The sequence below is a fragment of the Lemur catta genome, chromosome 12 (assembly GCF_020740605.2).
Source record: "Lemur catta isolate mLemCat1 chromosome 12, mLemCat1.pri, whole genome shotgun sequence".
Taxonomy (NCBI): domain Eukaryota; kingdom Metazoa; phylum Chordata; class Mammalia; order Primates; family Lemuridae; genus Lemur; species Lemur catta.
The window spans coordinates 37,318,819-37,346,541 of record NC_059139.1 but is presented as its reverse complement, the minus strand read 5'-3'; the positions used below and the strand labels follow the sequence as shown (position 1 = coordinate 37,346,541).

At 34.3% G+C, this 27,723-nt stretch overlaps 1 protein-coding gene across 6 annotated transcripts in view; it reads left to right on the top strand.

The window, feature by feature from the left end:
- Positions 1-27,723, top strand: part of PDE4D (phosphodiesterase 4D) — a 1,287,470-nt gene that overhangs the window by 392,410 nt on the left and 867,337 nt on the right. For all 6 annotated transcript variants that reach the window (XM_045565991.1, XM_045565990.1, XM_045565992.1 and 3 more), the window contains one exon: positions 15,894-16,123. In XM_045565991.1, the coding sequence (XP_045421947.1) occupies positions 15,894-16,123 (230 nt within the window). The remainder of the gene's footprint in view (positions 1-15,893; positions 16,124-27,723) is intronic.

Sequence of the window (27,723 nt, the reverse complement as noted above, 5' to 3'; positions counted from 1 at the left end):
ATGTCACATTATGCTTTGCGTGTGCCAGGCACTGTTGTAAGCCCTTTATGAGCTTTATTGCATTGAATCTTCACAATAGCTGTGTGAGGAGGGAGCTATTGTCATTACTGTTTTACAAATGATGAGACATAAAAGTTAACTTGCTAAAGGCCTTGAGGAAATACATAATCCCAATTTTCAGGAAGAGGAGGAAAGTGAAATTCCCTTAGGGAATAGGACATTAATCTTATTTCCTTTAGTTCTTTTTGTAGAAGTTATTTTCATAGAGGCTGTCCACGGATCCCTATCTAAAATTACTCCCCTCTCTCCAGACTTTTGTTTAAAAAAAAATGGAGGACACAATTTAGATACTCCAAAGCCAACTGCCCCTAGCCACCTAGCGAAAATTTAGGTTATCCCAATTTCCCCAAAATGCTAGCTGTAATCATAGATAACACACAAAACATAAGCTTTTCATCCTTGTCAGCATGATTCAGTGAAATTAAACCCATCAACTACAGATAAATCAGTGTAAACAGCTCTACTGTAACAAGATGTTTCATTAACATAGATTTCTGTGTTTTTCTCTTGCATTCTTGTATGGAAACCGACTGTGGAGATGTTGTGATCCTGTGTTTGTGCTCTTCTCGGCCCTCTTTCCTCATTTGCTTTAAATTCCTGGTGCCTATAGTAATCTGAGTGCTTGACACCTGAAAGAAAAGGACTGGGGAATTCCTGGCATGTAAAACAAGGTTGGGGTGGGAGAGAGATAAATATATCTGGAGGGCTTTCATAGGGCAGAGCAGTTAGACCTAATCTGTATGACCCCCCAAAAGCTAAACACTGGTGGTAATGATAGGGAAGCATATCTCTCCACAGTGACTTGAGACTTGCTCTGTTTTATTCATTTTTGGTTCATCAGTACGCATACATGCTAGAACGTAAGCTCTTTGAGAGCAGAGGTCTTTGTCCAAGCACCTAAATCAGTGCCTGCCACATGGCAGGTACTTATTAAATATTTTCAGATTTCATGATTGAAGATATGCAAACATAGATTCATGGCCTACTTGCCAGTGCTGTAGGGAAAATTAATTAGCTATACATGTGGAGGGTCATGAAGTAAGGGGAATATTGAATTAGATGACATTTAAAGTCACTGCCAACTCTGAAAGTCTATCAGGCAAGCAACATGAAGTGAGATCATGTATTTTACGTAAGATATTAAACGTAGTAAAATTTAAGTAGAATATGTATATGTATGATAACCAAATGGAGAGACAAAGAATACTGCCAATTATTTATTTATGGTATGGGCAGAAAATTATTTGCTGAATTTTTAAATTATAATATTCAATAGTTGAGAATTTTTTTATATTTGACTGTATCTTATATCCCTGTTGATGACTGTGATTATTCCGTTTTCAGCTGCTTTGTGCAATGGTTACTCATTCCTCTGTGGTGAAAATACATTTTTATCCCATGATATTTGTAATCTAACTTATAAAACCCATGTTGCCTTGAGGTTTCTAGTGATTTGTTACTCTGTCATTCAAGGAAAACTATGATAAATCAAACCATTGAGAACTGATTTCAACTTTCATTGTTTACAGTGGTAACTGAGGGGGCTGTTTTGAAAAATCATCCTATAATTAACCTAGAAAGTAATATTTAGAGGACAAAATATAACAAAGGAACAAATAATTATCTAGTTTTTAAATGCTTGTAAAAATTCTATGCACCTTTTATTATAGAGCTTTAGCAATTTTAATAGTCTCAAAATCAAGAAAAAGGAGAAATTGCTTTATAGCCTTAAAGGAAAAAAAGTCTAAAGCCCTGAGTTTAAGTGCTAGGGATGAATGTATTTTGAATGCAGTCCTGAGGGAGTTTATGCTAGCTGTGAAAAGCAATAGCCCACTAAATGCTGGGAAATCTGCAGTTTATTTGAAGGGGATATGGTAATTGATTTTTGCTACAGGTTATTTATAAGGGATAGCATTTTCTTCTGATTATTTAGTTTCAGGACAGAGAAAAGAAGCACTTAATTATGAAAAGGTTAGTGAATACTTAGTGGAGAGATTAGACCTATGAATCATCATGTTTATAGCACAGAACAATGGGGGAAATTTCTATCCTGGAGTGGTGCCATATAACTTTAATGTCCTATGTCATCATCATCATGTTTGCTGATGTTTCATCGTCATCATCATTATGATAATGTGTTGACTGTACACGGTTTCTGTCTCTGAGGATCACTTAGCAATTTATGAATTTGTTTTAATTAGTGTTCTTAGCTTCCTCATAGCTTGGGGAACGTGTTGCTTTATCCCTAGTTTTAGAGCCAACCTAGGTAGAGTGGTGAGAGAAGCTCTGTTTTATTTCAGTGACTCTTCTGCTTGATGGAACCTCCTCTTTTCATAGCACCCTATTTCTCCTTCTTTTATTTAAAGAGAAAATCATTATAAATGTTTCCTTTTAAAAATGTATAATGGAGAATTTGAAATGCGTGCAGAAGTACAGAGGCCAGTATAATGCAAGTGCTAAGTGGTAAGTGCTCACCACACAGCTTCAACAATTCTCACTATACAGCTAATTCTTGTTTCATCTGTATCCCCATCCATGTCTTCCTCCACTAGAATTATTTGCAAGCAAAGTCAATACATATTATCCCTTTATCTGTAATTATTTTAGTATGTGTCTAAAAATAGTCTTATAAAAATTTCCTCAAAAACATTAAAATGTACATTTTCCTAATAAATTTTCTAATAGTTTCTTAATATTGAATTTCTGATTTTTAATGTAATTTTAATGTTTTTCTTTGAAATTGTTCCAAATAAGGTTAACAGATTTAAATCCTTATGTGTCTTAATTCTCTTTTAGACTATAAACTCCCCTTCGATCTTCTCTCTCTTTCTCTGCAATTTTTTTTTCTTGAACAAAAACTAGGTCATGTATCCTACATAGTTTCTCACAGATTGGATTTTGCTCTTTGCATCCCTTTGGTGTTCAACATAGTCACGTGTCCCTTGAATTTTCTACAATTAGTAGTTAAATGTAAAGGCTTGATGAAAGACTTGTGTTTCATTATTTTGAAAGGATAAGCATATTTTGTTTTTTAGGTTTTTTTTCCTCAGCTTTATTGAGATATAAATAATAAATAAAAATTATATATATTCAAGGTACACAGCATGATTATTTAACATATGTATACATTGCATAATGCCTACCACAATCAAATTAATCAACGCATCCATTCCCACTCATAGTTACCTTTTCTCTCTCTCTCTCTTTCTCTTTTTTCCTCTCTCTCTATGACGGGGACATTTAACATCTATTCTCTTAGCAAATTTAAAGTAAACAATTCAGTATTATTATCTATAGTCACCATTCTGCATATTAAGTCCCTGGAACGTATTGACCAACATTCCATTTTCCCCCAACCTCAGACCCTGGAAACCACCATTCTACTCTCTACTCTTATGAGTTCAACTATTTTAGATTCCACATATAAGCAAGATATACAACGTTTGTCTGTCTGTGTCTGATTTATTTCACTTAGCACAATGTTCTCCAGGTTCATCCATGTTTTCTCAAATAAGAAGATTTCCTCTTTATGGCTGAATAATATTCCAAATATTTGGAAAAAAATAAAAATAACAATATAACAATAAAAATAATATAAATAAAAACAAGACAGTATAACTATTTACATAGTATTTATGTTGTATTAGGTATTATAAGTAATCTAGAAATGGTTTAAAGTGTACAGGAGGATATGTGTAGATTATATGCAAATATTATACCACTTTATTTAAGGAACTTGAGCAACCAAGGATTTTGGTATCTGTGAAGGAGGAAGGGAGGTCTGGAACCAATCCCTCATGGGTACTGAGGTCTGACTGTATATGGTTTGTAAATATTTTCTGACAGTCCATAGATAGAAAATATTTTCATTTTGTTGATTGTTGCCTTTCCTGTACAGAAGCTTTTTTGTTTGATATAGTCTCACTTGTTTAGTTTTTATTTTGTTGCCTATGCTTTTGGTGTCATATTAAAAAAAAGTTATTGCCAAGACCAAGACCAATACCAATGTCAAGAAGCTTTTCCCCTACTACGTTTTCTTCTAGGAGTGTTATGACTTCAGGTATTTAATCCATTTTGAATTAATTTTTGTATATGGTATAAAATAAAGGTCCAGTTTTATTCTTTAGCATGTGAATATCCATATTTTCCCAGCACCACTTATTAAAGATACTATCCTTTCTCTATTGTATATTCTTTGTACCCTCGTCAAAAATTAATTCACCATATATGCATGAGTTTATTTCTAGGATCCCTATTCTGTTTCACTGTTCTATGTGTCTGTTTTTATTCTAGTACCATACTATTTTGATTACTAGAGCTTTGTAATATAATTTGAAATCAGAAACTATGATGTCTCTAGCTTTATTCTTCTTTTTCAAGATTGCTTTGGTTATTTAGGGGCTTTTCATGTGAATTTTAGGATTGTTTTCTCTATTTTTGTGGAAAATGCCATTGGAATTTTGATAGGGATTACATTGAATCTGTAGATCTACTTTGGCTATATGGACATTTTAATAATATTATATCTTCTAATCCATGAACATAGGATATATTACCTTTTTGTGTGTCTTTTCCAATTTCTTTCATCAATTTCTTATCGTTTTCAGTGTAGAGATCTTTCACCTTCTTGGAGTGTATTCCTAAATATTTTATTTATTTTTTGATGTGATTGTAAATGGGATTGTTTTTCTTAATTTCTTTTCCAGATAGTTTGTTGTTAGTATATAGAAATGCAACTAGTTTTTGTACATTGATTTTTGTATCCTGAAAATTTACTGAATTAGTTTATTCTAACAGCTTTTTGGTGGAATCTTTAGGTTTTTTTATGTATAAAATCATGTCATCTGTAAAAAGAGAAAATTTAACTTTTTCCTTTCTGATTTGGATGAATTTTATTTCTTTTTCTTGTCTAATTGCTCTGGATAGGTTTTTTTTTTATCAGTATGTTGAAGAGAAGTGGCAAGGATGAGCATCCTTGCCTTGTTTCAGATCTTAGAGGAAAATCTTTCAACTTTTCACCATTGAAAATGATGTTATCTGTAGGCTTGTCAAATATAGCCTTTAGCATGTTGAGATTCATTCCTTCCATACCTAATGTGTTAAAAGTTTTTGTCATAAAAGGATGTTGAATTTTGTCAAATGCTTTTCTTGCATCTATTAAGATGATTATAGATCATATAATTTTCTTCATTTTGTTAATGGGATATATTACATTTATTGATTGCATATATGTTGGACCATACTTGCATGTCCTTGATAAATCTCACTTGATTATGGTGAGTGGTTATTTTAATATGCTCTTGAATTCAGTTTGCTAGTATTTAATTGAGGAATTTTGCTATGTTCATCATGGATATTGGCTTTTAATTTTCTTATAGTGTCTTTGTCTGCTTTTGTTACAAGGATATTGCAGGCCTGATAAAATGAGTTTGGAATTGTTCTCCCCCTTCACATTTTTTGGAAGAGTTTGAGAAGGATTAGAGTTAATTCTTGAAATACTTGGTAGAATTGACCCATGAAGCCACCTGGACCTGGGCTTTTCTTTGTTAGGAGGTTCTTAATTACTGATCTAATCTCTTTAATTGTTATTGGTCTGTTAAGGTTATCTGTTTCTTCATGATCCAGTCTTGGTAGGTTGTATATCCCTAGGAATTTATCCATTTCTTCTAGGTCATATAATTTGTTGGCAAATCATTGTTCACTGTAATCTGTTATGGTCCTTTTATTTCTGTTAATTTTATTTATTAACTTTCATGTATAATTTTATTTATTTGATTCTTCCTCTTCTTTGTTGGTCTAGCTAAAGGTTTGTCAATTTTGTTTATCTTTTTTAAAAAATAAACTTTTACTATCATTGCTTGTTTCTATTGTATTTCTGGTCTCTATTTCATTTATTTCTATTCTAATCTTTATTTCCATTTTTTCCCCTGCAAACGTGGGCTTAGTTTGTTCTTTTTCTAGTCCTTGAGATGTGAAGTTAGGTTATATTTATTTAAGATTATTTTTTTTAATATGGGCATTTATTGCTATAAACTTCAATCTTAGCATTGATTTTGCTGTATCCCATAAGTTTTGGTATGTTGAGTTTCCATTTTTATTTGTCTCAAGCTACTTTTTTATTTCCCTTGTGACTTCTTCTTTGACCCATTGGTTGTTCAGGTATGGGTTGTTTAATTTCCACATATGTGTGAATTTTCCAAAATTCCTTCTGTTACTGATTTTTAGATTTCTATCATTGTGTTCAGCAAAGATACTTGAGATAATTTTAAACTTCTTAAATTTGTTAAGACTTATTATATGGCCTAACATAGGTTCTATCTAGAAGAATGTTCTGTATGTACCTGAGAAGATTATATATACTGTTACTGTTTGATGGAAATGTTCTGTATGTGTCTGTTAGGCTCGTTTGGTGTATAGTGTTATCCAAGTCCACTGTTTCCTCATTGATTTTCTGTCTGATGATCTCTTCATTGTTGAAAGTGGGGTATTGTAGTCCACTACTATTATTGTATTGCTGTTTGTTTTACCCTTCAGTTCTATTAATATTGACTTCATATATTTAAAGGCTGTAGTGTCAGGAGTACATATATTTATAATTGTTATATTCTCTTGATAAAATGACCTTTTTATCATTATATGATTATATTAAATATTCTTTGTCTCTTGTGACATATTTTGATTGAAAGTCTATTTTGCTTGATATAAGTATAGCCACCCCTGCTATATTTTTATTGCCATTTGCATGAAATATCTTTTCCCATCCCTTTATCTTCAGTCTATGTATATCCTTAAGGCTTAAATGAGTTCCTTACAGGAAGCACATTGTTGGATCTTTTTCTTTTCTTTTTCTTTCTTTTTTTTTTTTTTCGCTTTAATTCATTCAGCCACTCTGTGTCTTCTGATTGGAGAATTAAATCCTTTAGCATTTAAAGTAATTGTTGATAGGTAAGGATTTATTATTACCATTTAAAAAATTATTTTCTGATTTTTTTGGTAGTTTCTTTGTTCCTTTCTTCCTTTATTGCTGTCTTCCCTTGTGATTTGTTGATATTATCAGTGGTATTCTTTGATTCCTTTTTTGTACTTTGTGGACCTATTAGAAATTTCTTTTGTTGTTATTGTTACCATGGGCTTTCAAAAAAACTCTTACAGTTATAACACTCTATTTTAAGCTGATAACAACTTAATTTCAATTTTCTTCACCTTTTTCATAGTTTTATGCATCCTATTTCTATTTCCCACATTGGATTACAAGGTTCTTGAAAATGAGGGCAATGTTATATTTGGGTTAAAACCATGAGCTTTGATAAAGCTTTAAATGTGGTCTCAAAATCTGGTCTTAAAACTCTGGAAAATTCTAAGTCAGAACTCAGAGGTCTTGGAAGATAAGGTAGCTAAAAAGAGGTCTCCACATGCATTACTGTGAGTCGTCAGACCACAGAAGCCATTCTTAATTGTCTGAAAGAAAGGTGGAACCTGGCCTAGGTGGCCTATGAAAAGCTCCTGTGGAACCAGCCTGCTGTCTTTGTCCCCCTGGGCAAACTAACCTCTCTAAGCTTCATTGTCCAAATCTATAAAATGTGAATAATAATAGTTTTTCATATAGTTTTTATGAAGATCAAGTAGCTACCTATGCAGAACATATAACACAATAAATACTAGTAATAATGCTAAGTAAAGGGGGATGATAGGGAGCATCTTGTATTATTATTGTTATCCTAATTTTAATAAGAATCAACATGGGATTCACCAGTAACTATGATTTTGAATGTAGATTTAATATAAACATTCTTTGGGTCCATAGTTTGTTTACCAATGAAATACTTTATAGTTATCTGAACGTCAAAGCCTAGCAAAAGCGTAATTTCTGGCTCCCTCCACAGGGAGAGAGAATTTAGTTTGACTTTGTCTTTCTTTTCCTTCCCATAACGAGATATTTGTTAGTTTATTCTATCTTTACACACCTAGTTTATTATATACATATCTTCACTTCAATGATTTTAGTTTTTGCTTTCATGTTTGTAAACATGTTTTTGGTTGGTATTGGTATTTAAAGAAAATTTGAGAATGAAGACAATAGATTCTTTGTATTCCTCTTAATGTGTAGTTTGACGCTTAGTTCCTCAAGTGAGAGATTTTTCAAAACACTCAAAGAGTAATAAGCCTGGTAGGTTTTAACCTACTCTTCTTGGGAAGACATAATTTTCAGCTGCTAAAAAAAAATTAGCTTATTTTTATAGTTGTGATTCTATTACTGTATATCACTGTAAAGTACATAATTGATAGAACTCATGTTTTTCCTTTATTTTTTTTCTTCCTCTACTAAGAAAATAGAATTGATTTCATTTTTTAAGGTCACCCAGAAAGGCACAATGTTCTTTACAGAAGGTTAATTGAATCCTAGAGTTTCCAATAGACTTTCTTGTTGATGAGAATATACAGTAGTATATTACTGAATGATAAATTTTTCTATTTCTTTTAGAAACTTTTTAGAAGTTTTGTTGAGTGAGTTGTAGGAAATGGCTTTGGAAAGACTTCAGTGATTTCTGTCTCTTCTAATCAGTATGAAATCATAACCTATATTTGGATTATGCTCTATGGATTTTTGAGAGCTATCTCCTATCTTTGTGTTAACCTGAGGTGGAAATTTTTATTTTTATGTGGTATTCATTTTGCAAGAGTGCCTTTTCTGTATCAGCAGACAAATATTCATTTAAAAAATGGATTGTTTTAATTAAGTACAATGCCCCTTTCAATATTAAAAGACATTAGGTATTTTTTTATCTGTATTGCCTTGACTGGTGAGTTTCCTATAAGATTATTTGGGTAACAATAGCATTTAATTTTAAGGTAAAACATACATAATAAGCAATGAGATAAGGGGGAAAACATTTGGCATAGGGCTTAAAGAATCTCAATACTGATTTTCTATTATTGCCCTAGTGTATCGTTAACAATTTCATGAAGATATAAAAAACATATATAGGAAATATCTACTGTTGGCATATAATCCTTTAAGATTGCAAATATGATTTTCAATTCACTGTGCTGGTAACGTATTAAATTGTATCACAGTCCTTAAAGAGTTGGTTCAGTTATCAAACATGGTCTTGTTTATACTACAAATTTTGGTACAGGGGAAATTTAGTTTTACAGAGCTTAAAGTTAAAACAAACTAATTGGATAGGAAAAAAGGAATTTAGCATTGAAAGTAATAAAAACCTATCCTTTGCTTAATCTATCTTCTTTCTGAAAACCTATCTGACTATTTAACATGCTAACCTCTATAATGCTCTGCACAGTGTAGGCCTTCTGGAAGCACTGAGTGCCTGAAATCTTTCCTTCTTATTTTAAAAATAGGTGAAAATACTCTTGATAATGTCTATATATTTGAAAGAAGGTTTAAACATGAGGATAGACCAAAGCAGTTTGAGCAGCTGCAGTGTTGGAATTTTAATAGAAATTCCTTGTTATGTGCTTCAGCTTCATACCTAACTTATATTAATAATTACAAATACAACATTATTAGTAATATCAATACCTAAGACTATTTACCCATTTCCTGTGGTTGAAGAAATGGAGACAAGTATGTCCGTTTGCTTCATTCTTTCTTTCAACAGAGTTTACTTAGCATGTTTTGTCCCAGGCACTCGGGGATTGCCAGGGATACAAAAGGTGTTTTGGCCTGCTCCCTTTCAGATTCATCCATGTGTTCAGGCCAGGAAAGTGAATAGACACGTAGGCAAATCATTCTACTACAATTGGCAGGCTGAAGGCTGACTTGGGGTCAAAATAAAAGGGTGGAAGGTATTTGAATTAATTGTCTTGGATGATATTTTCAATATGAGTGTGTAGAGTGAAAAGAGAAATGGTTGAAGGATGGAACCTTGGAGAATGCCCAGCTTTAAGACTGTTAATAGAGGAGCCAGCAATGAGACTAGACAGAAATGATTAGAGAAGTAGATATGTGAGGTAAACCTTTTTCTTTTTGCCTGAGGCATTCCAAATTTTCTCCTTTCATTGATGTCACATCTGGCTAGCATCTCCTTTCAACTTGCAAAAGTATTCATCCTACCTTTGTATGCCTAAAGAACCCTAAATCTTTGTTACAGCTTTTACCACATACTGGTGATTATTTTCTACTTTCTCCCCAAATGAACTGCAAGTGCTTAAGTGAAAGGCAGGGCCTACCTAACCCAGTCTCTCCATTTCTAGCACCCAGCACAAACTTGGAAAGCAATAGGTGTTTGATAAATGCTTAATTAAGGAATTAACCAGGAAATGATATCAAGATTAAGATAGGTTGAACTCAAAGAATAGAGATGTGATTAAGCATATAAAATAGCACTACCTGTAGCAATGAAACCCCCAATTTCAGTGGATTACCCCAACAGAAGATTATTTGTGCCTCTTGAAGCCCAAATTAAGTGTCCCTGATTGGCAAGTGGCTCTCCTATAAGCAGTAAGGAACCATGGCTTCTTTCATCTTATGGTTCTACCATCTTTAACACATGGAAAAGGGCTGCAGGGGGGAAAATGGGGGATTGTACTCATAAGGTTTTGATGTTCCCGATCTGAAAGTGGCACACATGTCCTTGGTTTATAATCCATTGGCATATAATGTAACACTCATTGACATGTCTGCATCTATCTGCAAGGGAGTCTGGAAACGCAGTCTAGTTGTGTGCCCACAAAGAAACATTCTTTCCTGCAATGACTATGTATATTCATTTTAAGGGGATTTCTCTATAGAAATTTCATTTTTAAATATGCATGTGAAACAAATATAAAAAACTGTAAGATTATTAGGAACTGCAGAAATTTATTTAACACTAGTTATGTGTATGTCCTTGCACTAAAGACCATTACGTGATTTGTTATCTACATTGAGAGAAAAAAAAAAGAACAAAGGAATTAATTAAATACCTTGCATAGAAGCTGAAAGAAACAAAAAGGAAAATGATAATAATAATATTGAAAATAAATGTAATGCTCATTTTAAGTATAAATTACTATGAAATTGTTTCCTTTAGGTAGTCTTTCAGAGAAGTATTTGTCCTAACAGTGAAAAGCATGACATTAAAGTTATTTGTATGTCAACTATAAGTTGGCTAATTATTAAGGATAATTTTATTTTACTATAATGTAAATTCATTCAAATATTTTAGCATTTCTTTTCTTTTGATGTTGCATATCTTGAAGCTGAATAAGAAATGTTTCTAAGTCCCATCAATAGCAAGGTGAATGTTTTTTATTATGATGATGCTTATTATACTTTTTATTCAAAAATAAGACATTTTTATTATCGATAATATAGAAGCTAATAATTAATAAAGAGGTAAAAACAGAATCATTACCAATATCACCACCCAGGGAGAGCCAATTTAGAGAATTGGGATATATCCTCCCAGAATTTTTTTATGAATATATGTGGCTTTTTTTGATGTTATTGTTTTATAAAAATGAGATCACTCTATAATCTGTTCTTCCCACTGAACATTATATCATGAAGATAATCACATATTCTTCTGCATTAACAGCCTCATAGTATTTCATCATATAATGTATCAAAATTTATTAAGCCAATCCCTCAGTACAGCAATTAGATTATATCCAGTTATTTGTTATTATAAATGAGCTTTAGTGCACATCTTTGTGGATGGATTTTTGCCAGACAATCTTATTAGACTTTGTCTAAAATGCCAAAACCATTAGTTCTTACGCTTTAGTATGTACAGAAACATACTGGGATTTACTCAGACTTCCAAACTCTAATAGAGATTCTGGTCAGGCAGATCTGGGATAGGACCTGGGAGTCTGAATTTTAGCAAGCACCTTCTGTGATTCTTATATAGAGGGTTTGAGCACCACATTTTGAGATATAATGGCTTGGAGACATTAGAAATACTATCTTCTCCCTCATCTCCTTGCAAATATGCCATTTTTCTAGCAATAACACAAGATACATATTGCTCTGGTAGTTTTACATTTCTTTCCAAAATAAGGGCATTAACCTCCTACCTTCTATCTGAGAAAGTTTTTCTATTTATTTTTGAAGCATAATTGATGCACATTAATTTGGTATGTGAAAAAGCCACTTATACTGTTTTCAAATAGAAAATGTTCAGATACAGACATCTGCTTTATCATTTTTATTATGAAGATAAAAATAATTATAGAAAATTTAGGTTTAAACTGCAATATATGAGTATGAACACAAACTTTATTTTTAATAGAGGCAGTTCTTTCAAAAGAAGTCACCTCTTGAGGCAGTTTTATCAAAAAGAAAATGTCACAAACATTAAGCCATTCATCAGTTAATCTGGGTTATATAAAGCATATTTGCAATTGTAATGCTAACACCCAGAGTGGGCAGCTACACACTTACAAAAAGATGTTAATTCTGGCTAGCTACAGTCCTACTAAAACTTTGCTAGATTCATTCTTTGTTCTTCTTTTCTATGTTCATCCTGAAGAAAAGAGTATATGCACAAAATAAGTTAGTAACTTACTTTTGAGCTATTAGCAATCCAAGAGTGTGGGTTAATTTCACAGTTCTGTCCTTACATGAACTTCATAAGTATACAGAGACTCACTTTCCCAATGTAAAAGCTAAGACTGTTACGTTGTGGGTATGTTCTCTCTTTTTTTAAATATATTTGCTGTCTCACAGAAACATTGCTTTGCCATAGGTTGTTACAAAATCAGAGTATTTCAGAACTGAAAGTGGTCTTAAGGTTTGTTTTGTAAGACCTCTTGATTTTAATGCCTAAGGAGACTAAAGCCCAACAAGGTTAAGTGACTTTATAAGACAACATAAGTAATTAGTGGCAGAGTAGGGCCTAGCATTTCTATGACCCGATTTAATCAAAGATTATTATTAATTTCTAATGTTTATATAGGGCTGATCTGATCTCAGTTTTGTTAAATTTTTTTAAAAAATGAAAGCATGAGGTGTATTGAATTATGGTCAATTAGTGTGTGTTCTATTCTTTTCTAGTACTATGCACCCTGCCACAAACTATACTTGTTAAGGCAATACAACCCAGTGGTTATTAGCTCCAGCTTTAACTTAAAAGAGATTTGGGTTTGGATTCTGACTTGTAGGGTGATCAACCATCCTGGTTTGCTTGAGACTGTGAGGTTTCCCCAGACACAGGACTTCTGGTGCTAAAAATCAAAAAGTCTCAGGCAAACCAAGATGGTTTGTCACCCTACCAGCCATGAGGCTGTATGGCTAAAGCATGCTATTTTATAGATCTCTCTCTCTTTTTTTTTTAATGGATGAAATGAGAAAAGTAAAAGAAGGTAACTCATAGGATTTTAGTAAAAAATAAATGAGGTGTTATATGTAAAACACAGCACCACATCATAAGGATTCAATAAATATTTTCTTTTTGGATTCAATAAATATTAACCATTTTTATTACTGATGCTGTTTTAGAAAGCAAATAGATTTCTCAAAGCACAGATTTTTAGGCCAGGCGAGGTGGCTCACTCCTGTAATCGTAGCACTCTGGGAGGCTGAGGCGGGTGAATCATTTGAGCTCAGGAGTTCGAGACCAGCCTGAGCAAGAGCGAGACCCCATCTCTACTAAAAATAGAAAGAAATCAGCTGGACAACTAAAAAAATATATAGAAAAGATGAGCCGGGCATGGTGGTACATGCCTGTAGTCCCAGCTACCTGGGAGGCTGAGGCAGAAGGATTGCTTGAGCCCAGGAGTTTGAGGTTGCTGTGAGCTAGGCTGACACCACGGCACTCTATCCTAGGCAACAAAGTGCGACTCTGTCTCAAAAAAAAAAAAAAAAAAAAAAAAAAAAAAACAAACAAAGCACATATTTTTGGAATCTAGATCTTCAGATCTAAATTTAAAATAAATATAAACTTTGTTTTAAGCTTTGACCTCTTATTTACTTTTGGGGTGCCCTTCTATTTTCCTGTTTGTCCATAAAATTAGACAATACAACCCAAGATTGAATAGAGTCCACCATTGTACATCCTTTCACATTTCTCAAGATACAAATCAGGAAGAAACAAATTTTCAATTTGGAAACCAATATGGAGAATGAGCATCAAAGGCAGCATAGTGCTATGGAAAGAAAAGGAGAACTAGCCTAGATTGTAATAATAGCTGCCATTTTGTTGAGTGCAAACTTTGTGGCAGATATTGGTGCTCCAGATACTTCACATCAGGTCCAGATAATAATCCTGAAAGGTAAATATTATTACATCAATTTTCAGAAGCAGAAACAACCTCAGTGAGCCAAAGTTACTTGCCCAAAGCTAGTAGTACAAAAAGGAGTGCAATAAAGATTCTAAACTAGGTCTAGGTGCTCCCAAGTCCATGCAATTTTAACTTATAACCAACAAGCTAATTTTGGGAAATGTGCTTTGCCTCACTGGGCTAGTTTCTTTACCTATAAAACTCAGAAGGGAAGGAAATTATCATTTATGATTGCTTATCCCATCGTAGGTAATGAGTTGTGCACATCACATGCATGGTCTCATTTAATATGTTAATATTAGTCCCATTTTTATAATGAAAAGACAGAAGCCTTAGAGAGGTTAAGTAACACTAAGAACACAGTTAGTGAAGAGTGAAGTGACAATGCAAGGATTCAAAAACCCAGCACTCTATTGAAAAATGTTATAACATTTAGTGGTACTATAATTCTGAGTATATGGATATAATAAATGTTACTACAGTAGACTACCCAGCCACTTGACAATAATTATTGCTCATGTAATAGTATATTTTTCTCAACTAGAATCAAACTATTAAATTTTCTACTTTATTCTATAATTGGTTTGTCTTTGCATGTGGATGACATGTATCAAATTTGCAAAATCCAGCTGTGATCTAAATATAATTTTACTTGGTACTGTTTTCATGTATTTTTTAATCTACTGCACAGAGTCTTATAAAAATTTCCAAGAGAATATCTGAGTAACATGTGACATATGAAAACATATATTACAAATATGGTATTAAGTGTCAAGAAAAATAGGATTCATTTTATTCCTCTCTTTTCATAAGCATGTATATAAGGGGAAAAACCATATACATATATATAGTCATGCACTGCATAATGACATTCCAGTCAACTGTGGACCATATATACTACAGTGGTCTCATAGATTACAATACTGTATTTTTACTGTACAGTTTATATATACAAATATATACTATTGTGTTATGATTGCCTACAGTATTCAGAACAGTAACTTGCTGTATAGGTTTGTAGTCTAGGAGCAATGGTCTATATAGCATGTAGAATAGTTGTGTAGCAGGCTATACCATCTAGGTTTGCATAATAAGTACACTCTATGATGTCTGCATGACGAAATAGCCTAATGACACATTTCTCAAGATGGATCCCTGAGAAATGCATTATGTGTTATGTGTTGTCCTTATGCAATACATAACTGTATATATAGCCTGACACATGCATATGCCATGATATACATTAAAATGAATTTTTTGTAATTCATTTCATAGAAGGTAAAAAAAAAACCTGATTTATCCTTGATTTTATAGAATTCATGTGCAAAGCTTATAAATTCTAAGATTACTGAAGATATTAGTTAACTGTTATAACCAAGCCATGTCTTGTGAATGAATTTACTATTTTAAAAATAAATTTAGATTTTGGTTATGAGTTTTCATCTTTTCACCAGGTATTTTTCTGTTAATGTTGTTGCTTCCTAGTTAGCATTTTCTATGTATAAATTTTACTTAATTTCTTTAGCAGAAAATTATAAAGCCATTATAAAATGATAAATACTGGGACTGTTGTTGATTACATGTACTTTCTTGAACTTTTGCCTTAGGCCTCTGAGGAAACACTACATTCCAGTAATGAAGAGGAAGACCCTTTCCGAGGAATGGAACCCTATCTTGTACGGAGACTTTCATGCCGAAACATTCAGCTTCCCCCTCTCGCCTTCAGACAGTTGGAACAAGCTGACTTGAAAAGTGAATCAGAGAACATTCAAAGACCGACCAGCCTCCCCCTGAAGATTCTGCCTCTGATTGCCATCACTTCTGCAGACTCCAGTGGGTGAGTGTCTTTGGGTGTCATTTCCCCATTTTATGTTTTAGATGGTGATTGCTATCTGTGGCCTTTTGAGTTTTTGTGGCTCGTTGCTTGATTTGAGTGGGAAGATAATGGGGTTTCTAGAGTCAAAAAAAGAACAATGGCTTTTCTCAGGTACCATCTATCTCTGCAGGAGAAGACATTTTAGTCAAACCATTTGGACAGGAAGAGTTGAAAATGTGTTGATGAATGCTAATAAGGGCAGTTGTACTTGGCAAATTAATATCGGCCAGATGCAATTTAATAAAAAAATTCTTAGCAAATGAGAACTAATGGACAAATTACCATGTTGGGATACGTACCTGGAAACAAAAGGCAATGTTCATTGATGCACAATTAATTTAGAATCAAGAACAGCTTGTATTGTAATTAGAATCAAAATAAATATGTAATTATATTCACAAGTCTAGTAATTTGGCCTTTGACACTCTGAGGTGTTGCTTACCAGAATACTGTTTAAGCTCACAATATAAGGTGATTTTATGTTCCATTAGTACTTATAAAAAAATCAACCACAAACTGTGTCCCCATCATGTAACATTAGTAGTTCCTACTTTCCAGAGTATAGTTTTTGTGTTTTTATTCTTTTTCCTGCTGTTTACCAATGAAGTTTTTGCTCTTTAATAGCAATGTCACCAGATGAAAAATTGTGAAAGAAATTCAGGATAGTGGGCACATCCATTATTTGTTCCTTTGGCCAGCTGCATTGTTAAGAGGCTTGGATAGAAAGGAAAGAGGGTTAAGTCAGTGGCTCATACACAGACAGACTCGAGCATTTGCTACGACTATAAGAACAAAACATTATGCTACAAATGTGATTCTTCCTCATTCTCTGTCAAGTGAATGGTGTCTCTAGGGAAGGTACCTTTTGGATTTTGCTAAAAGTTGTTAGGAAAGTTGTGCTCAGAGGAAACTTGGTTAGTAACTCAACTCTAAGATACTGAATTTAGCCGTTTGAATTGTTACCAACCAGTCCAAGGGACTGGTGTTATTCAAAAGTATGATAAAATTACTACTAGGTAAATAAGAAGATGACAAATTCTTACCTTGAAGCAAAGGGAAGACAAAATATGTATTTGTTGTTGTTGTTGTTAAGGCATGTGTTTGCCTACCAAAGAAGAATGTGTATATGTTGATGAGACTCACTAACGCAGGTGGGAATTTAGTAGGACAACTTGACCTGTACATTTCTTGGAAAAATGCTGATCCCCTAAAACTATTTCCCCTCTCTTTGGGATCAACATTGCTGCTGTTCATCTGTGTAGAGGGCAGAATTCACAGATAACAGGTGTATCTAGGGTTCTCAAGACCATTCCTGGGTTTAACAATTTGCTAGGAGAGCTCCCAGAACTCAGCAAATAGTAATATTCATGGCTTTGATTTATTATAGCAAAAGGATTCAAAGCGAAATCAGCAAAGGGAAAGACACATGGGGCAAAATCTGGAGGAAACCAGACACAAGTTTCCAAGAATCCCCTCTGCAAGTGGAGTAAGACAGGATGCATTTAATTCCTCCAGTAATGAGTTGTGACAACACGTGTGAAACGTGTTCACTAGGGACACTTTCTACTAGGGAAGCCTATTAAAGACTCAGTGCCCAGAGCTTTTATTGAGGGCTGGTCACTTAAGTGCCCTCTGCTGAGGTTGTACTCAAATTCCAGACTTCTAGAAGGAAAGTAGGTTTTCAGCATACACCACATTGTTTGCAGACACAAATTTATGCACCTTGAGCCACTCTTACCATTTAAGGGATGGTAGGACACCTCCTGAAATCCAAGTTCCCAGATGTTATCTAAGGGCCAACCTTTCAAATAGACCTTTCTAAATTTAATAGACACAGGCCTGATTAATTCTTTTGTATATACTAAGTTCATTTTAGAATCATAATCTTCCTTTCTTCACATTTGAGGAAGAAGAGATTATAATTAAAATTAAAATATGCTAATTTTGGACCCTAGTATATTCGATTAACTTTGGTATCTGAAAAAGTTTGGGAGCTAAACAAGATTTCTCATTCCAAGTTGGTGTTATATCACATGGCCTTAAAAGAAAATGATGCAGTATATTTAATATATCTCAGTGTAGTTGTACAATGCATCTAATTAAAAATCTCAGGTAAAAGCTAAGCTTATTTAATTGAATTTGAATGTGTTGCTAAAAACAAATAGTCCTCAAGTGTCAAGGAGTCTTCGAGGTTCAGAATTGTCTGTATCATAGCTGTTGGTTTAAAATTTATTTCTTTCTGAAACAGAAATCTAAGAATTAAGTACAGCTGACCCTCAAACAGCACACATATAAGGATTGTTTTTAGCCAAACATGGATCAAAAATATAGCATTTGAGGGATGTAGAAGTTGAACGTGGGGAGGGCCTGACTTTTCCTACATGCAGGTTCTGCTTAGTGCACTGTAGGCTTTGAGTATGTGCAGATTTTTGTATGCCTGGGGGGGTCATGGAACCAATCCCCTGAGTATAACAAGAGAAGATTGTATAAGCAATAATGTACTTACTATTTATAAATTTATTCAATATTATGAAGGAAAATAATTCATTTTTTTGAGAGATGAAACAAAGGTGACTTTTTTCTACGAAAAATGCAGCTAAGAGAAACAAGGAATGAGAATGGCCAATCAACAAGAAACAATGACTAAGGATATATTACTGGGATTTTTACTACCTTAGAAAGCAAAAATAAAAATTGGTGAATTGAATATTGAAGAATAGAAAATTCAGGACTATAATTTTCTGGAATGTCTAAGCTTTTGGAAGATAAATAGAAGGTAAAGTTAGTGGTTACATTCTGTATCCATTTCAGTTAACCAAGAAACCCAGGTTCCTTCACAGCTGTCAGAAAGCGCTAATGAGAAATTTAGACGATTTTAGCTGGGTTGTCTACAGCCAAGTTCCCTATTTAATTAAAGGTTAGTACGCCCTCAGGTGCCACTGTCAACCTATTCTGAGACCTTAGCAATTGCAAGTCTTTGATGCTGAAGGAGACTTTTCATGCCCTTTGGATTTATTTCCATTCTCTTATAACATCATGGCTTTTTGCTCTTTCTTCTGGTGTATCAGTACACCCGATATGTGCTCTGTCAAGGATCAGGCACTGGGTCTAGAGACTTGTTTCATCCCTTTAGAAAGTCATGATATAGCCCTGAGAGTAATTAGTTTCCAAAAAAGAACTTGGCCTGCAAAAATAAGTTTTATGGATGACAGCTGTTTAGCTTCCTCAGGAAGTACCTGGGTGAAGAGACTGAGTTGAAGGGAGCTTTTAGCTGTTCACACTTCCCATGTTTCTACTTCAAGTTTTTTCCCAAGCAAAGTAAATGTGTTCAAGTGGGCACTCTTTAACAATTCCCTGGGAATATGCCTAAGTTGTTAGGTTGTGTGTGTTGAGATTTGGCAACCTTTAGAAACTGGAACACAAAACAGAATTGTTAAGACCTGGGATGCCAACAACCTTGAACTCACTCACCAGCTATTTCCCATACAGGGGAGGATCACTCAAGCTTCATGGTGTTCATTGGCCCTCTCTGAAGTAAAAGGGATAGCTATTAGTGGCTTGAAATATTATAAACTTGGCAAAGAAGTAATTTTGAATGTCATAGCTTTCCATATTTCCCTCTTAAATAATTTTCTATCCATTTCTTCTTATAAAACCTTTTTATTACGGTATAATTTGCATTCAGTAAAATATGCAAACCTTAAGTATACACCTTGATGAATTTTTATACACCCATGTAATCACCACTATATTTCCTGACTTCTCACTAAAGATTAGTTTTGCTTCTTCTTGGACTTCATGCAAATGGCATTATGTAGTATGAAATGTTTGTGTCTGGTTTGTACCACTCAAAATGTTTTTTGATATTTATCTATGTTAGTGTATATCTCAGCATTTAGTGCAGTATTCCATTATATGAATATAACATAATTTATTTATCTTTTTATTGTAGTGCAGTATTCCATTATATGAATATAACATAATTTATCTATACTCTTTTATAAATAAACATTTGGGTTATTTCTAGTTTAGAGCTATTACAAGTAAAGCTACTGTGCACATTGTTATACCAGTCTTTTTGTGGAAATATGTACTCATTTCTCTTGCGCATATTCCTTGGAGTAGCATTTCTGAGTCTTAAGTAGGCAGATGTTTATTTTCATTACTGCCCACCAATTTTCCAAAGCAATGTACCCTTTTGCCCTCCTACCAGCAAGGTGTGGAAATTATGATTGTTGTACATCCTAGCCAACACTTGTTATTTTCATTTCAGACATTCTGGTGAATGTGTAGTGGTATCTTACTGTGGTTTTAATTTACATTTCCCTGATGAGTAGTGATATTATTTATATTTTAATATGTTTAATGAACATTTGGAAATCTTTGTGTTATGCCCATTTAGATATTTATCCAGTTTTTCTTTTACTTATTGCTTTTTAGGGGTTCTTTATATATTCTAGACATGAGTCTCTTGTAGGTATATGTATTATAAAGTGAATATTTTCTCCCAGACAGTACTTTGAATTTGTACTTTCTGTTTACTTTTAATATGGTGGTAACTCTAAGAACCTCTAAAGTGTGTGTGTATGTGTGTGTTTGTGTTTGTCAAGGGAAAACTGTCATTGGAAAATGAAGATAAGAGAGATAATGAAGCAACAGAATTAGGTGGGAGAAAATAAAAAGGGGGATGGCCAGATAAATGGGGAAAACAACAAAAAGAAAATGGATGAAGTATGCACGGTAGAGAATTAAACACAAAGCAAGAAGCGGACCTGCGTAATAAGGGGAAAGCAGGTAATAATAATGACACTTAACCCGCAGGGCAATTTTATCTGGCGAAAAGGACAGTTGATCCATCGAATGCTGGATGGTGGTAGACAGGACTTCTAGGCACTAAGGGGGCAGACAAGGAAAAGCTCAGAATGAAATGAAAGCACGTCCGTGGTGGCTGACAGCAGGGGAGTGAGTGGTCAAGAGTGGGCGCAGGTGGTCTGAATTTGAGGCCTGCCTCACCACTTCCTAGCTATATCACCTTGGAAATTTTCTTAACCACTCTAAGTTTCTAATTTTACAAGGCAAAAGTAGGAATAATGGGTAACTACTTCATGGGTTTGTTATAAAGATAAAATACTTAGCACTGTTTGAGGCATGTTGTAAATACTCAATATAAAACAACAACTACTACGCTTATATGAGGAAAATATTGGAACACATTGTGTTTGTTGATGTTGATGTTTTTCTTCTAACTGGTATTGGCATCAGAGATCCTCCACTAATAACTCTTGGGGTAGAGATGGATGTTCTAGCAGGTTTTAGAATCAACCAAAAATTTGTTCCTGACTGATAAACTTACAGTTATTACAGACTTGTCACATTTGTGTTAAGAAGTCTATATCTTACTTTTCGTACCTGTCCACAGACATGTCCTGCTTTCAAGCACTGTTCAATGATGTCTGGAATGAGAATGAAGGTCCTCCTTCCTTCTGCTTTGCTTCTCTAAGAACCTTGCTGACTTCTAAATATTTCCCTGCTCAGAATCCTCAAGAGGATTTAGAAGCTTTTTAGCCACAACTCGATCCCTGGCTTATGTTCCCCGGGTGGCCCATGTACTCCCAGATACTCTAACGAGGCCTTAGCACACTGGTAGGAAGTGGTGGGAACAGAGGAAGCATAAAGGGGGTAGCACTAAATCTCTCTAGTTGTGTTTCACAGCTGCACTTGCTATAATAAAATGAGAGCCAAGGAGCAAGTTGTCCCCCTGTGATATGATGACACTCCTCTGGAGAGATGTATATTCAGGGATATGGGTGGGTGGAGAATATTACAAACACTTTCTCATCACTAGCATCCTATTACCTGTCTGGAGAAGTACACTGTGTACCTTTGTATCACTGTGTCCTAGTAAAAAAAGAAAGAAAGAAAATGAAAAGAATTTAAAGAAAGAAATGGTCGTGTGGGGGATAAAATTAACTATCCAACAGAGGGGAAAGAAGTACTTTAGTCATATAAGGATTCATTATACAAAGATCTTCCAGAAACCTTTTCTTTGAGTCATGTTCCATTCACAGAAGGAATAGTAGTCCCAGCTGCCAGTTAGACATTGGATTCTTTGATCAACCATTCATCATCTAGTGTTCTGGAGTACAAATGGTACTGTAGACTAAACAACAAAAAAGGTTATTTTCAGCATTTTGTTACTGAATCAAAATCCAAACAGAAAATAAAAGCAAGAAAAACAGAAGGCTGGTTAAAACAGACATATCTGATTTTTCAAATTTGGCCTTTTAAACTTTAGAAAATATTAACAATGGGCATTTCTTATTTGAAATATTTTGGATATAAGGGTTTATGGAGCTAGTGGGTTGTATTTCATGGTCTACCCAGGAAGCTTGGTACCTTCATATTGGATATGTGTTCACGTTTCAAAAGATTTATCTGATATGTTCTTATTGAACATTATTTGGAAGATCTACAACTTACTAGGCAAAGCTTTCAAAAACTTAAAATGGGAGACATAATTGTGATTGTGAAGATTTTTTTAGAAATATAGTATTCTTGAGCCAGATGTGATTCTAAAAATATCACTAAAATGAAATTGGGAAGCAGTACTTTCAATAATCTTAAAGATATATGCTAAGTAAAAGAAACTGGATTCTTTTGTCTTTGATTTATTTAAATGAAATTTGTAGGCATAGTGTTTATCTAAACTTCTCAGGATACCCACAAGGCATCACAAGCCTTTTATTTCTAAAGCATTTCTCTGATTTAGTTAAATCTATTAAATAGCCTTATTTTTTCTTTAAAATTTATGATTTTCAAGATTAAAATTAGACTTTGAGAGTAATAGAGCACTTTACTATATATCTCAATAAATATCCTATTTCAGACACCAGTAGCAATTCTTGAATCTAACCTAAAACAAACAATTAAAAAGCACTGACTTCTTCCTCACACATCATAGAATCTCTAAAGCTCTTACAGTATTAGGTTATTAAGCATGAAATGTCCAATTTTGTTAGGTACTAAGTTTGACAGTTGGTATCTCTGATATTTCACTTTGACACCTCTTGTTTTATTTTTATTGTGATGGTCCATCATCAGTCTTTCAAACAAATGGTTTGGCTTGTGATTATCTTTCAAATTTTTTTAGAGCAATTTTTGTGAAACCATGGATAAGAAAAAAATTTGAGTTATTTTTGAATATGAGTTCCATCGTGGAACCAATGCAGCACAGACAGCTAGAAATATCAACAAAGTGTTTGGGAAGGATGTAGTTAATGTATGCACAGTATGTTGATGGTTTGAGAAGTTCTATTCTGGTGATTTTAATCTTGAAAGTGAACCACATGGGCAACCTGAGACCAAGGTAAACAATGATGAGCTGAAAGCTGTAGTGGAGGCAAATCCATCTCAACCTATATGTGAATTAGCAGCAAGGTTTGACATTATTATTCCAACAATATTGGACCATTTGAAACAAACTGGCAAGGTAAGGTACTGGATAGATAGGTACTGCATAAGTTAAATGAGTGTCAGAAGAGAAATCCTCTTACAGCTTGACTTTCGTTGCTGTCACGACATAATGGCAAACCATTTCTACACCATGTTGTTATGTGTGATGAAAAATGGATGTTTTTTGACAATCACAAGTGTTCGGTACAATGGTTGGATGAAGATGAAGCACCAAAACACAGTCCAAAACCAAATATTCATCAAAAAAAGCTAATGGTGTCTGTTTGGTGGTCCAGCACTGGTATTCCACTACAGCTTCATGAAAACTGGTCAGTCTATTACAGTGGATGTCTACTGCAACCAACTGGACAAAATGATGAGGATGCCTGTGATTAAGCAGCCAAGACTGGTCAATAGAGACAGGCCAATCTTCTTACAAGACAATGCTTGACCACATGTCTCTCAAATAACGCTGCTCAAACTGCAGAGGCTAGACTTGGAAACTCTATGTCCATCCACTGTATTCACCAGACCTTGCAACAACTGACTACCACTTCTTCCAGGCTTTGGACCACTTCTTGCAAGGAAAAATAATCAATTCTCAATAAGCTATGGAAAACACCTTTTGCGATTTCATTGCTGCTTGCTCTCCAGGCTTCTTCGCTGCTGGCATAAACACCCTACTGTTAAGATGGCAAAACTGTGTTGATAGTTTAGGCATGTACTTTGATTAATTGTACCACTTTTTGTTTGAGATATAATAAACTACACTTTTGATTTTAAATCGGACATTTCATATTTAATGACCTAATAGAATTGAAAGAGTTAGGGCCTTTCTCTGGATTAGGCTTTGGCTTAAGGGAATGTTGTGGCTGGTTTGAATCTTCTATCCAGATCACCAAAACTTTCTCCATATCGGCAATAAGGCTGTTTCACTTTCTTATCATTTGTGTGTTCACTAGAGTAGCACTTTTAATTTCCTTCAAGAACTTTTCCTTTGCATTCACAACTTGGCTAACTAATGCAAGAGGCCTAGCTCTCAGCTTATCTCAGCTTTTGACATGCCTTCCTCACTAAGTTTAATCATCTCTAGCTTTTGATTTAAAGTGAGAGACATGCAACTCTTCTTTTCATTTGAACACTTAGAGGATATTGTAGGGTTATTAATTGTCCTAATTTTAACATTGTTGTGTCTTAAGGGACTAGGGAGACCTGAGGAGAAGGAGATTAATGGGGGAACTGCTGGTTGGTGGCAGTCAGAACACACACAACATTTACTAAGTTTGCCATCTTATACAGGTACTGTTCATGGTGCCCCAAAACAGTGACAATAGTAACATCAAAGATCATTAATCACACATCACCATAACAAATATAATAAAAAAATGAAACAGTTTAAAACATTATAAGAATTACCAAAATGTGACATAGAGACACAAGGTGAGCACGTGCTGTTGGAAAAAAATGGCACCAATAGACCTTTTGGATGCATGATTGCCACAAACCTTCAATTTGTAAAAAGCACAATATCTGTGAGGTTCAATAAAACAAAGTTGAATAAAGCAAATCACAATAAAACAAAAACACCTGTATTTATACCCACATTCCAAAGTTGAATTAAAAGCAAAAGGATACATGCAAGGGATACTGGTAGATATATTTATCCCTTCAATCATATATTAATCATATAATAATGTATTCACTTTATATTCATCCAACTAATAGTGTCTCTGGTTTGCTATATACTGAGCTATACACTGATGACAGTAGGCTCAATAAGACAAATAAAGTCACTTCCTTCACAGAGTATGCAATCAAATAGGGCACACAAGGAAAACAGGCAACTACAATCTTGTTTGTTACATATAATGTACAACTATGACTGGGGACATATGGAGTAATATGAGATCATAGGGGAGAAAAATAACCTAAGTGTGTGAGGAACTGACACCTAAGTTGAGACCAAAAGAAGATGGTACCAGGCAGAGAGAACAGCAGGGCCAAAGTCTAGACACAAGAAAAAGCAGAGTGACTGCATCCAGATAACTAAAATCTGTTAAAGCATGGCTAGACCAGTAGGTCAATTGAAGGTACAGTTGATAAAAGTTGCTGTTAACTTTTCATGCAATAAATGCAATTTTTGTAATATTTTCTAGTAGTGCTAAGCAGCCAAGATATAAGCACCAAGAAAGCAAACAGCTGGATTAATCCAAAATTGGCAAATAGGTGCAACGTAAGAAAAATAGGACAAGGATTTGCAAGCATTTGCAAAAGAGTAAGAGAAGTGATGAATTGTGGCAACTAAGCTGAATGTGGAAATGAGTGAATATAAGAGGATACTGATTGATATAGAAAATATTTAAAGTCTCTAGAGATTTCTATTATGTCAAACAGGTGAAATTAGAATAACTGAGCAAGCTGAAAAGATAGGAGATTATATTTGGAGGACAGAAAGTTTGAACCTTAAGATATAAATGCTAGAGGCAATTTATGTTCAAGATGTAGAAGGATGCCAGGGGAGAGGGTGATTGCTGTTGAAAAGAAGTACTTGAGGAATTGGGAAATTTTAGCATGAGGTGACTCTTCCATATCAACATCAAAGTCATCTAAGGTAGAGCAGGACTCAGGATGTCAAGGTGATGTCAACGAATGAGACATGGTGACCAGGGAGACTAGCAGAAGTCTGTGATGAGGATGTAGAGTTGATTGGTATAGATGTCAGAGGAGGGTGGAGTAATAATCAGCAAGTCAATGTGAATTACCAGCAGAGCACCTCCCCCATGTCAGGACCCCGAGAGAGAGTTGGGAACCAGAGAAGCCTCACCTGAAGGCACTGCAGGAAAGTGGCATCCTCAGTGAAGAGCCAAGTTTGAAAGAAGTCAGGAGATGTGGGGCAACTCTTCAGTGACAATGCTGAGGATGAAGGGAAGTCTGTTCTCCATGGAAAAAAAGGGTTCCAGATGACCTAACTGAATAATTTGGGATGAACAAGAGTGACAGTGTAGATGGGAGGGAGAAATCATAGCACAGCATGAGGATGAGAACTGGAAGAACACAGAGGAGAGGAAGAAGTTCTATCTCGGGTAGTTCTCTGAGATATGATTGCAATGGCTGAATTCCAAAACATTTTCAAGAATTTCTCCAGCTGTCTGCTGACTGACAGGTGTTTCATTCAGGCAGGAAGAAGTTGAGCACAGCTGGTGAGTCTTTTGGAAGGGCCATGGAGATTGTCCTAGTCTAAATAAGTAGGTCCACAATAGCATTCTTGGGTTCTTGTACTTTCAGCATCCATGGAACAGCAGCAGTTTCTGGTGTTTGGAGACTTTTTCATCTTCCAAATATTCAGTTGTTTTCTAGATTTATTATAGGCCATGAAATATGGAGAAGGATCTGATTTTCTTTTTAATGTGCAATACGATTTTCAATCAAATATTTTATTTTAAATAATTTTTATATCTAATATTTATTTTGCTAGTTACAACAACTTAGGTATTTTGAATTAGCATTTGAAGTTTTTTTCTGAGAATTTCCTTTCTTAGAAATGATCATCGAATTAAACACTACTGTTTTCTTAAATATTCCCAAGTATTACTTCTGAGATTCAAGCATTATTCCAGTTCATCATTGCTGGAAATTTTAGCAGTAAAATAAATAATGATATTGAATTCCATGCAGACAAATTGTATTCGTGGAAAACATGCCTTTAATGACTTGGGTTCCTACTATGACCTTAGTGAAGCAACAGAAAGGTGCATGCATTTGGCTTTGCCCTTAACTTGGATGTAACATACTATTTGCAGACTTTAATTTACAGCAAGCAAGCTGTAATGATGCTAATTTTTAATTAAGACTATTTCATATTATTTTATGGTTGAGACCTGGGACTCAGAACCTTGATATAATACTTACGCAAACACATTTTTTTATTCTGTTCTGTGACCTTCTCAGGGTCACTTTTTTGTTTTTATTAATTCACTCCCTCTGAAATAGTAATTGTGACTAGGATTTGGCAAGTGTAGAGTATATATCATGTATACATGATGCTTTAGTGAAGGGTATTAATTATACACCACAGGGACCCAAGCAGAGAAGGCATCATTTATCTTAAA